The sequence below is a fragment of the Thunnus maccoyii genome, chromosome 10 (genome assembly GCF_910596095.1).
Source record: "Thunnus maccoyii chromosome 10, fThuMac1.1, whole genome shotgun sequence".
NCBI lineage: Eukaryota > Metazoa > Chordata > Actinopteri > Scombriformes > Scombridae > Thunnus > Thunnus maccoyii.
In genome coordinates, this window is record NC_056542.1 from 4,548,407 (window position 1) to 4,560,488 (window position 12,082).

Here is a 12,082-nt window from a genome sequence, read left to right on the forward strand (position 1 = left end):
CAGTTTCTCCTCTGGCTCTCAAAGGTCTAATACCTTTCATAGCTCCTTTGCTGTTTTTTTTTTTTCCTAAGTGACTCTTTAGAGCCTTGACACAACATTCTTCTATCGGTTCTAGCTGGCACTTGTCAGCAGACATTTGGCCGACTAAGCATGTTGGAGGCAGTCGGACAGAGAGAGAGAGAGAGCGGACTTGCAGTTCAGTTTAGCAAATCAGTGATTTCACCCGTTTTAAGTTTCTCCTGAGTTTTGTTTGTCTTTTCATGATGATTTGTTGTTGGCCATCAGCAGCAGTCTATGTAATGTGTTCAAGAGCAACTTTTAACAGATAATGTAAATCAACATGACTTGACAACATGTGTTTGATCAGTCAGTAACAGTAGTCACTATTGGATGGATTACCATTCATTCATGGTCGCCAGAGGATGATGCCTACTAACTCTAGTGATTCTCTGACTTTCATCTAGTGCCACCGGTGAGGTAATTTGTTTTATTCATCTTGAAATATCTCAACATCTAGTAAATGGATTGGCACAGAAGTTTTTGCAGACATTCATGCTCCCCAGATGATGAATCCTACTGACATATATCACCATGAGGTTGATATCTGTGGTTTTTAATGAAATGTCTGGACAGCTAATGGAGCTTCAGACAGGAAGACTATCTTAACCATTCATTCATAACCAGCCTTCACATCAGCTATTTAGAGGCGTCACTCCTAGTTATCAAATCAGATTCCTCCATGATCTCTAACCGCCAATCACGGCTCAGCTGTCAAACTTTAAAATCCGTTTTCCCTCTCTGCCGCTGTCAGCTGTCATTTCAGAGCAATCATCGCGACCCTCCTCCACCCCATCCATCCACCTCCTCGACGTCTGCTCGCTCCTCTCCTCTTCATCCCCGATAACCATCTCGCCTTCTCCGCACCAGGACGAGTCCTTCAGAAGCAGCGACCTACGCCACCAAGATCCACGCCATTTATCACCATTTATCCTATTCTACTCATGCATTATCCTCCCCCTTTCATATCCGGTGAAATCACAATGGAGTCTATTCGCCAAAGACACTTCATCTCTCATGCTGTTCAAATAAACATCATTTTCTTTATAGAACTGAGAGTCTCTCCTGATTGAATTGGATGGATTGCCATGAAATGTCCTCCTCAGGATAAACTGTGATACATTTGGTGATCTTTTTTTATCTAGTGCCATTATCTGGTCACAATTCTAATTTCTCCAATAATTTAGTTGATGTCCAACTACCTGTAAAACTAAATACAGCCCCTTCATCCAAGGCTATGCTTTGTGTTTAGGGCTAATTAGCAAATGTTTGCATGTTAACCAACAGAACTCCATCTTATACTGGCTACACATTATATCTGTACACAAGTAAAAGCTCGACAACAATCTTTGACCAGTCCTGGTAGATCACTGTATACCTCACAATCTTTGAGACGGAGGGATAAACTTTTCAACTTGTAAAAATCCTGTCTCATAGCATTAGAAATTCCTGTGCTGTGTTTTGATATCTGATTAACCTTTAGACTCATGAATACATTAATCGAACCGGCCTTCCTGAATCATATTTTATCGTCTCACAGGCATAATAAACAACGCAGCAACACAGGCCCTTGCATCTGTTTTTAATGCAGAGCTTTGAGTGTCTGTAAAAGGACAAACATGATCAAACCAATCACTTAAATGATCGCGGAACTACAGTTTTATAGTAGTTTGATTTTAAATTAACTAAATATACTTTTTGAAAAGACACGAGACATTAATCAGCTATACAAATATGTGAGTAGTTTTGCAACTGATTGCAGTGAATATCCTTGCCTGCCATGTTTTCAGGATGACAGATATTGAAGTCCCTATTCATTATATTCATAAATTCTGCTGCATTATTTGCTGGCTGGTGATCAAAAGGCAGGAATTAATTTTGTCAAATCCTGCAGCATTCCATTAGTCTGTATCTTATAAGTCCCACCGAGACTAGTTAGACAGGTTTTAAACTGTTATAAGACTGTACAGTAAGCTATTTAGCTAATTAGGACTCTGCACACTGCATGGCACCGCCCTGTCAGTTTGTTCTAGGTCAACATTTTAAAGTGAATTCCTTTTGCCTCCAAATACATCACTTTGCCAGACGACTGTGACTAGAATAACAAGATGTGTGCCTCCGCCGGTGGGGGGAATTAGATGATAGGAAATTAGGTGAGTAATGTTCTCTACTTTCATAACAGCCGTCAACAAGGTGCCCTTGAGCGTGACACCTACAGTCTAGTCCCTCTTCATGAGACTGAGAAGTGTGTTGAGCAGCCAAAGAGTGTCTGTGTTCTGGTTTGCTGAAATATGGCATTAAAGATTAAAAAACAAAAGGGAAAAATATTCACACAAACACAAAGACACATAGAAGGCAAGAGGCTGGAGATTAGTGTGTGATGGAGGTCTCTAGCCAAAACATCAGACTAAAACACTCCCAAATCCTGCAGAAGAATGAGACAATACATATTAAAATGGAAAAATGCACCATGTAATAATCTGTATGGAAACAAGGCTATTGATGGTCGTGGTGGGTGTGCATTTTTTTATCTGCAAATTACAGACCGAGGCTTTAATCTCATACTACAAGATAATGGCTGTGTTTCTAGTTCAGTTTGTTCAGTCAAATCCAAAATAATAATGTTAAAAAAAAATCAATTGTTGCTTTTTAGATTTGGCCCATTTAGGAATCAAAGTGATGTTTTTTAACAAAGGAAGCAGGAGTTGTGACTAAAAGGCGAGTTTTGTATGAAAAATAAAATAATATGAGTGTTTAATGATAACAAATTAGTAATTTGGTACATTTAATAAATCTCTTATGAATTTATTCTTTTTATGTGTGTTTAAAAACTCAAAGTGAAAAAATGATTCCATTTACTTTACAAATGAAACTTATTAATGAAATGAGTTTCATTAAATTTGAAACGAATATCTTATTACTTTTTGAAGATTTCAGAACATAATCAAGCATTATGAACGCTACTTGTAATCGTTTAGCTTAATGTGGAACTGATGTCTACTGTGTGTGTCCTATAACATCTGCCTCCATGTATCTGCTCATCATCTTCCATCCCACAATATATCTTTCTCCTGCTTTTACAGTTATATTCACCACTTTGACTAAAGCAGCAGCAGCAGCAGCAGCAGCAGCTCGCTTTAATTTAAAGACGTGTAGGCAGTAGACCACCTTAAAAGCCCTTTTAAGACATGGAATATGTAACATCGTTGGCATTCATCCATCTGTGACATGACAAGGCATTTATGGAAAGAGACAACGTTTGCACAGTATTAGTCACCTGATGCAAGAGAGAGAGAGAGCAGCAGTGAGTTAAAAAATGTCATGATTATGATTGTTGCTGCATCACTGTTGGATTTTAGAACTTATTTTGCCACAAAAACCTTAATGAATGACATTGTGAGCGCCGCTGCTCCTCACAATGAATCTACTAATCATTCAATGTTATTAGAGAGCGAATTCTGCAGCCTTTTTTACAAAACAGCCTGGTTGCCAGAATAAAACGTTGGCATTGTACATTTCTGCAAACCACAGATACGTTGAATATCTACATTCCAGCACCTGTAATATGTAGCATATTAACATTTCAAGAAAACGTAGAGATCTATATGAGCTGACTTTCTTATTATGAGGAGGAGGAGGAGGAGGAGGAGGAGGAAGGTCAGTGGATGGTTAGGAAGTTTTTTGGAAGCAAGTTGAAAGTTGGAAATCAGCAGAGAGTGCGGTTCAAGACCACCTTGAAACCAATGCCCGCTTCCCGCTTCAACCGACAAAACCGGGTATTTTTAGTAAGACGTCTGGACTTTTAGGGCCGTTTTTATTTTATTTTTTATTTAATTTTAACCCAAACTATGATCTTTCCCTAACCCCTAATCAAGTGGTTTTTGTGCCTTAAATGCACAATATGTAATTTCAGCCGCTAGGGGGTCTCTCAATCAAAACAATAACAAAAGACGAAGTGTGATGACGGTGTGAAGTAGCAAGGGATCATGGGAGTTGTTGTCTTCGTCGTTAAATAAACAGCTTCACCGGGATAGGATTACTCCAGTGTTCATCGTTCGGGATGTTATTACTGTGAGCTGAATTACCCACAGAGGTCTCCTCCTCTCCAGAACAAACGGACCCAGAGGTTACAGGTAAAAACACTGAATAAAGCTGTTTCACCTAAAAAATCAATATTTCTCCAACGACGTTTGGTGACCACCAGACTTCCTGGAGGGGCTGTTAGCCGAGCTGCTGCTAACGTTTGCCCAGTTTACTTCTCTGATAACTTAAGATCCAGACGTCCAATGACTAAAATCCTTCTTCCGGCTAAAAGACATAGTTAAAAGCCACCTAAATTTATCATGAAAATGTGGCTTAAAACTGAATAAAAGTCAATTTATAACAGTTTGTGTGGAACAACCACTTCGCCGATGTATTATCTTGTATGTGTGTAAGTTACTCTTTGGTAGACGCCATTGTAGCGGACAAACACAGCGCAGCCGTATGCATCTTGTGTGTGTTTACTCTTTGGTAGAGGAGGTATGACGTCACTGACATGCGACCAAATGAAACGGTCCGTTACTTTGATTAAATGACAGATTTCTCTGGGTTTGAATTGTTGGAAACATTTGGGATAATGTAAGTACACAACTCAACAACATATATAACATATGTCTAGTTGTTTTTAGACATTTTAATGTGGAATAATTACATGTTATACCTTTAACTGCAGTGTTGTCACATCATAAAGCATCATTATTCAACGGATAATGGCCAACATTGAAACGCAGACATTCAACATATCCGTGGTTTGCAGAAACGTACAATGCCAACGTTTTGTTCTGGCAGTTGGGTTGAGTTGGCATGAATGACTTTTGAAAATAATAGATTATTACTGTGGTTGTACAAGGGTTTTTTCCTGGTTCAAGGACATAAATTTATATGATATGAAAATAATCTCCTTAACAATTTGGAATTGGATCTTTCACAGTGTTTATTAGTTTATTATTAAACAGATTTATTATCTTTGTGCTACATGGGCATTTAATCTGTCTCTCTCTCTCTCTGGGCATTTTTTTTACCTTGTGCTGCTACATTATCTGATGAAATTCAATTCAAACTTTATGTTTTACGTTTTGTTACGTTACTACTTCTGTAGGTCAGATCTAGTACAAATGCCATCATGACTTGTATGTAAAAGTGACTTGTGAGCTTATTCAGACATGAGGCCATCATGTCAAATTGCCATCAGAATATGTAAAGAGGTTCGTCTATCACTTTGAGAGCATGATTTTTTTTTTTTTTTTGTAACACTTTCCCTCAAAATCTGATGCAAATCTGTGCAAGTCCCCGCTTGCACACAGATTTGCTTCGCTCCCTCTCACACATGTGCATTTAATCCAAAGCAGAGAGCTCTGATTGGCCAGCAGGGGGACTGTGACACCCCGCATGACTCCCACTTAACACAATCAGAGGAATGAGACATTATGGGGGGGGGGGGGGGTCGCTGCCATAATCAGCACACAAATCAAGTAAATATATTTGGTTTGGGCTTTTTTTTTTCATTCATGCATGTGTCATATTGGCCATCACATAATCCTGTGTCTGCTCTGCTTCGTCAAGGTGGAGTCCAAGCAGGCAGGCAGACAGTGTGGCTGCAGAGAGGGACTGAGGATTGTGACATGTTATTATTATCACAAACAAACTGCACTGCAGCTCGCTCGGAGGCTGATAGTCCTCCTAAGGTGGCCTCGGCGCTCGTTGTTATGTCTGCATCAGAGTACAAATGATGACAGCGTTTCAAACAGGACAAATGCACCAGAGTTCATTTAAACGGCACTCAGTAGATTAGGTTTGAATGAAAGATTTAACTGGTCTTCAGCAGAAGGAGCCCTATCGAGAGTCAGTTTATCCCCTTCGAGGATATTTATTGTTTAAACGCTCGGTGTGATATTTGTTCTCCACCCTAACACACTAATATCAGCCGCTGCTTTTTCTTCCACGAAGATTAACGGTGCGGTTGGCGTCTGCAAGCTCATCTTTGTGAAGGATATTTATTGGAATTTCCATCACAAGGGAAGACTAATGTCCCAGGGCTACCCACAATGCATCTGCTTCGATTTCACTGTCACTAGCCGTGAGGTGGAGCCTTGCGCACCACTTCTGCTCATCTGATTGGTTTAGACTGCTCTAACCAACTATCCATCAGCTGACTGTCTGGCTGCTTCACTCACTAAAGATTGGATTATTTCAAGAAAAGAGACTCTCTCATCATCATTTGTAGAGAGAGCAGTTTGAAATTAATTATGCAGATTGATGAGCTTGACTTGTTACTAGATTGTGAATATTTATAGCTGGTTCCCCCGAAGTGAAAGTGATGCAATATTCAACAGGAGGAAAAAAAGGAATGTGATCAAAACAGCCTTGTATGTTTCTTTCTCACACATTACAAAAGCAGAAATATTCAGGAGTGACGGCCAACACATGTTCTTTCACAATACCACAGTGCCTGCTCTTGAATTTTAAAAAAAGGAAATGTGAAGTGTGGAACAGGCGGATCTCCAGTACAACCTGTTCCACTGGCCTCAGATACCAGTGCGACTCAATGTGCTCTAGTTTCTTTTTAGTCCACCACAGAGACCAGTGGCTGTTCATAGCTCTCCACCATTTCCCTCCTATTACTGACACAGTTAGTAAAGCCCACAGCGAGAGGCCATCATACTGTCTTTTTTTAACAGTACGTCATTGTTTTCTGTCTGTTATTATTAGAACCAACCCAGAAATTTTTGATGACTGACAAGCATATATCCACCGTACTGTAGCAGCCAGAAATTTCACAAGGAAAGATGACACTCTCTTATCTTTCAGTGAACTACAGAGTGGTGAGACGCTCATACACACAGGAGCATATGACTTGTGATTGTTGCCATAGTAATCTCCCTGAGGCACAAGGCAATTTTTAGGAGTAACTGCTATGGGCAACAGCAGCGCCTCAGTATTGCTGCTTTGATCAAATAGAAAACAGTTTTGCTAGAGCCCGGAAACATTTGAATAGATTTTGAACAAAATAGATCTTGACACTTGTGTCAATTTCCCACACTTTCTAATAATCAGCACTTCAATTAGAAGTTTAAGCACATCTTTCAGCCGTGCATTTTTATTTTAAGAGCTGTATAGCAGTATTAATTAAATGCTGGACATGTTTTTTTTTTGTTATTATGTCTTTTTAATCCGGCTTGCCCTTGTGTTGCACTACTGAATTTACAACCTTGGCTTGTGCCTTGTGCTTCCAGGGCCTGCTGTATAGGTCTACATATCAATCAATATTTTTTACATATTACGTATTGGGAAAGGAGTCGCTCATAGTGACAACCCCATAATTATCACCATTTCTGCAGCTGCTGCATTTAGCCTAATTTAGCTAATCTTTTTTGGTTTTATGACATATTTGCTGTTTGGTTTAGTCTCACTGTTCTCCTAAGTTATCGACTTGCTAAAGATGAAGATCCAGCAACTAAAAGTCAAATATTTTTGTCAACCCAAAGATAGATTGTAGGACACTTTTTTGTGGAAACCAAACCAGAGCTGAAAGGAGACAAAATAAATTGCATTTAAATTCATTCTTGTTAAAACTATAGCTTTAACTTTAGGATTATAAATATTATGTCATAGCTATGCATTTGTCAGCTTGTTTCGGATTTCTTCTGCCCTCTGGTGGCCAAAAAATGATTAATGCAGCTTTAATATGGACCTTCCAACACCTGACCTTAGCAACAAAAATAACCTGTTACATCACATGTTACTTTACTTTTGTTACTCAGCGTCAGCTCCGTCAAAGTTTCCTTTTAACAAGTCAAAATCCTCCACACCCACGCACTGCATCTTTATGTACAGATAGAAAATGAGACGTTTCTTGTTTAACAAACAAGCAGGATACAGTTTGGAAAGATTTACTGACGATCAAACAGCTAGCGTTAGCGTAGCCTCAGTGACTACACACAGTGCTCCAGAAGTCCCAACCTCAGCTGCACGATTCACACACCCTCTAATTCTGAACTAAACTAGCGTCAGGTGACTTCTAAATGTAGGTGTACCGTGTCTAACGTTAGCAAGCCAGCTAAGAACACACAACATGTGAATAAGACGACTTCGGTCCGCTGAACGTAGCTGATATCAACCCTCCATTAATGCCAGTAAGGCAGCGAGCACGCCAACCCCCAGGTGTAAAAGTAACAGAGCGTTACTGAGATTAGTAACTGTAATTTAATTACTGAATTTCAAATTGTAATCCCTTACACTACTCATTACTGAAAAAGTAATTATATTTCTGTAACTCCCCAACACTGGGCCAAGTAACAAATGTTAACACTCAACAACGGCTAAGTTAAGGCTAATGCTAGCATTAAAGTAAAGGTCAGAATGTTTGATACATACTTCCACCCAACAGATTGTTTACAACCACAAACTTATGGCTAAAGTGGAGAATTTCTCAATATGGGAGAAATCTGTCTCATTGATAGACAGCTGAAGCTTTAACATACAAAGACATACACACACCTGTTCCGAGGTACAGGACGCTGTAGTGCTCGTCGTTGACGGCCAGGACGATGTCTGCCACAGTGTGTGTGATTTGGTCGTCTGTGGGGAGGTCGAGCGGAGCCACACCGACGGGTCGGATCACATCCTCAATTTCTGGGTGGTATCTGATCACCCCAAGGTTTTTGATGTCATTGTGACCTCCTGCCGTCGAGTTTTTACGGACACACTGTGAGGAGAAACGGATTCAGACCAGGCTGGGCACTTAAATAAATAAAAAATACCCTTGGACACAAGAATTCAAAAATTGCCTCTTTTATCATCTCATGCCTCAGTCTTTTCACCTCTGAAATAAAGGCTCATATATGCTAAATAAAGATTCACAGTGCTGTTTTTCTTCAGATGGTTTGAGTAAAAAGAACAAAAAGAACTCGTTGGGTTTAATTACCATCCCAGGGCGACTGCCAATGAACGGACTGCTGTAGCCCTTCAGTTTAGATGTGGAGAAGGCTTGGTCAATATCTTCGATGGAGTAGGCACAGATCACTGTTCTGCCCCTGAACAAAGGCATAGAGAAGAGTAATTACATCCATGGAGATCGTCTTTGGAGGACAGAGGTTGTAAAATTATCCAGTAATTCATTATTCGTCTTTCCTGTCCTGTTAGTCCCTTCAGAGTTAGCTTGTGACCCCTCGTCGGGGCCCAACTCAGAGGTTAAGGGTCACTGTTCTAGGGGCCTCTGAGGGGTATATGCCACTATTTTAGAGTGACACTGGAACTGTTCATTTTTGACATTTTTAACCCTGTGTTATTGTGTGCATGTTATAATTGTGACCCGAGAAAGGACTGCAGAGGAAATTATCCTTGTATAGTCACATCATATGGCAGCATTTATATTTAGAATTGTAAATCGTCTCTTACAAATATATTAAAAGTTAAAAATGTCTGTTTTGCCAGGGCAGAGGGGATATTAATGTTAGTCCTTCTGGCTTTGCTTTTTTTTCAGTTCTTTTGCAGTAACTTCACAATTCACGAATACATGAGTAAAATACAGGAAAAATGCAAAAATTAGCTACTCTTGTATGATAGATGTGAGGCTGTATGACCTGCAAACTTAAACATAAAAATAATACATACAGTAGAATACATATAACATAAATGTGTACTTCACTTGAAGTAGCTGAAAACTATAAAGTATCTATGTGCATTGAAGTATGAAAACTGTATTTTGTAGTTAAAGATGCACAAAATGTAATACAAATATAATACATTTGAGAGGACAAGTTGTAAACAGGATTTCTTTTGGTAAACGACAAGACACTAATGCAGTAATTTTGGCAACGTCCTCCTGCAGAAAATTACACCACAATCTGTTCTGTACTCTGTATTCTCTTCTGTATTATCAGATGTATCATCAGAAAGCTGATACTGTTGGAACATGACTTGCAAACTTTGTGAACTTCTATTTGTTCAGATTCTTATTCCCACAGAAAACTGCTGTAACAGTTTAAATGAAGTGGAAACTAATACTGACAAGATACTTTCTATTCCTGTTCAAATAAGAAACTTGTGTGTGTGTGTGTGTGTGTGTGTGTACATTGTGTGTCTGTGCGTGTCAGAAGCAGCAGTTGATATGTGGTGTGAACTGCTCGGTGGGTGGATGAGTGTCAGTTACTGTTAGTCGTTACTTTTTTCCTTATTTATCTGTTTGCTCCACTGTTTCAAATGTTTGTTCCACCATTTAAAACCGCTCCATGCTATTACCTACAATTTATTCATAAAGTTATCTAATCTTTCAGACAAAATTACAACACAAACTCTGCATGAAAATGAATTTCATATCATTTAGATAATATAATGATACTGGAGATTATCTTTGAATATTTGATAAATTGTAAAAATCCTGAAAGTTATCTGCTCATTTCCCTTATTACTGCCGTTCAGACAAAAACTTGACAAGTGTAATATTATCATAGTCTTATTTAAAAGATGTCTGATAAAATTACATTCATAAGGGTGTCCTTTGTCTGGCTGGTGTTAGCTTATCACACTGGTACTGTAATGACACTATGTGATGTCGGTATTATGTTATATTCTGTCAAAACATGTGATGACACAGCAATTGGACAAGCAATAAACTGTTAAGCAACACATTAATGGTCAAAGAATATTAAAAATTAGCCTAGTGGTTTCCAAACTGCTTTTGACACACTAAATGTTCTTTATGTCAACCATTATCCTAATAATAATAAGAATAATTCATGTACTACTACTGCAATAAACGTGTTGGGATTTTTTTTTTTTTACCAACGCACTTCATCAAAATGTTCATATACTGTGTTTGTTGCATCATCCTAACCCATAATTAGACTGCTTTGAACATCTACAGTTCAAAAGAAAAAGCAAAAGTGAGATAAAAGTCTGAAGGACCTCATTACCCATAAATCACATTAAATCTATGTTAATAAATTGCTTAGCATCAAACAGAAACATGAAACAAAGCATGCAACACAACAAAGCTTCCTTGTTCTTTTTTATTTTATATTTTATATCTAAAATAACTAAAGAAAAACAACTTTAAAGTGACATTTCCATTTGGCCAATTTAAGTGTTTAAATTTAAGCTCACCATGCGTTGGAAAACAGGCCGTACATGACCCCGGCTCTCTTGTCCTGAGCTGTCAGCACCACCGCCTGCTTCATGTTGTTGTACTGCTGCTGAGTGTTTCCTGCGCCGCACATCACCCGAGCCTTCATGAAGGTGGTCCATGAGTCCGCCAGCAGGGCTTTAATGCCCCCTTCATCCACCTGGAAATGATGGACAACATTTAAAAAAAAAAAAAAGGGGGCTTTGACAATAAAATCATGATGGGGCTGCTTTGTGTCCTCCTGTTTCTTGTAGAGACTTAGATGAGAAGATTGATGTCACTCTCATGTTTGTGAGGTAAGCTACTGCCAGCAGCCAGTTAGCTTAGCTTAGCATATATTTACTGGACAAACATGGGAGTGGCATCAATCTTTTCATCTAACTCTTAGCAAGAAAGTGAATAATCATTTTTGTCCAAATATTTAAAAAAGAATGTCTCATTTAGCTTCTGATAAGAGAGGAAATATCATAATTAGGAAATTAAGATATTCCACAAATGCCTTAGAGAGATAACCCATCACACTGAAACTTTCCGCCGGAGGGAATCTGCTTTTATCATTTATCTTCTGGCTGTTGTTATCTTTGAGATTAATTTCAAGATGAATTATGAAGGTAAGTCATGAATCACAACGGGCAGCAGGTTTTTTTGGCTTTGACAGCTGACTGGGAAACACCTGCTTTGACATCACTGGGATGTGTTAAGAGCAGTGCAGCAGCAGTTCGAACTTCGAAGCATTTACTCCTTTAGTCTGCATATTACCAGTTCACTTAATTTAAAACGTCCATGCCTCTGAAAATGATTCGAACTAAATCTGAGAAGCTTTTTGATCTGATCGCTCAGATTTCATGGATATCATGCAAT

At 38.8% G+C, this 12,082-nt stretch overlaps 1 protein-coding gene across 1 annotated transcript in view; it reads right to left on the reverse strand.

Annotated features, from left to right (window-relative positions):
- The window catches only part of si:ch211-113g11.6 (uncharacterized protein LOC559008 homolog), a 41,993-nt gene that overhangs the window by 11,598 nt on the left and 18,313 nt on the right, over positions 1 to 12,082 (reverse strand). Inside the window, exons 9-11 of the mRNA XM_042424259.1 lie at positions 11,203 to 11,381; positions 9,023 to 9,131; positions 8,596 to 8,803 (exon numbers count right to left, since the gene is read on the reverse strand). Coding sequence (XP_042280193.1) covers positions 8,596 to 8,803; positions 9,023 to 9,131; positions 11,203 to 11,381 — 496 coding nt within the window. The remainder of the gene's footprint in view (positions 1 to 8,595; positions 8,804 to 9,022; positions 9,132 to 11,202; positions 11,382 to 12,082) is intronic.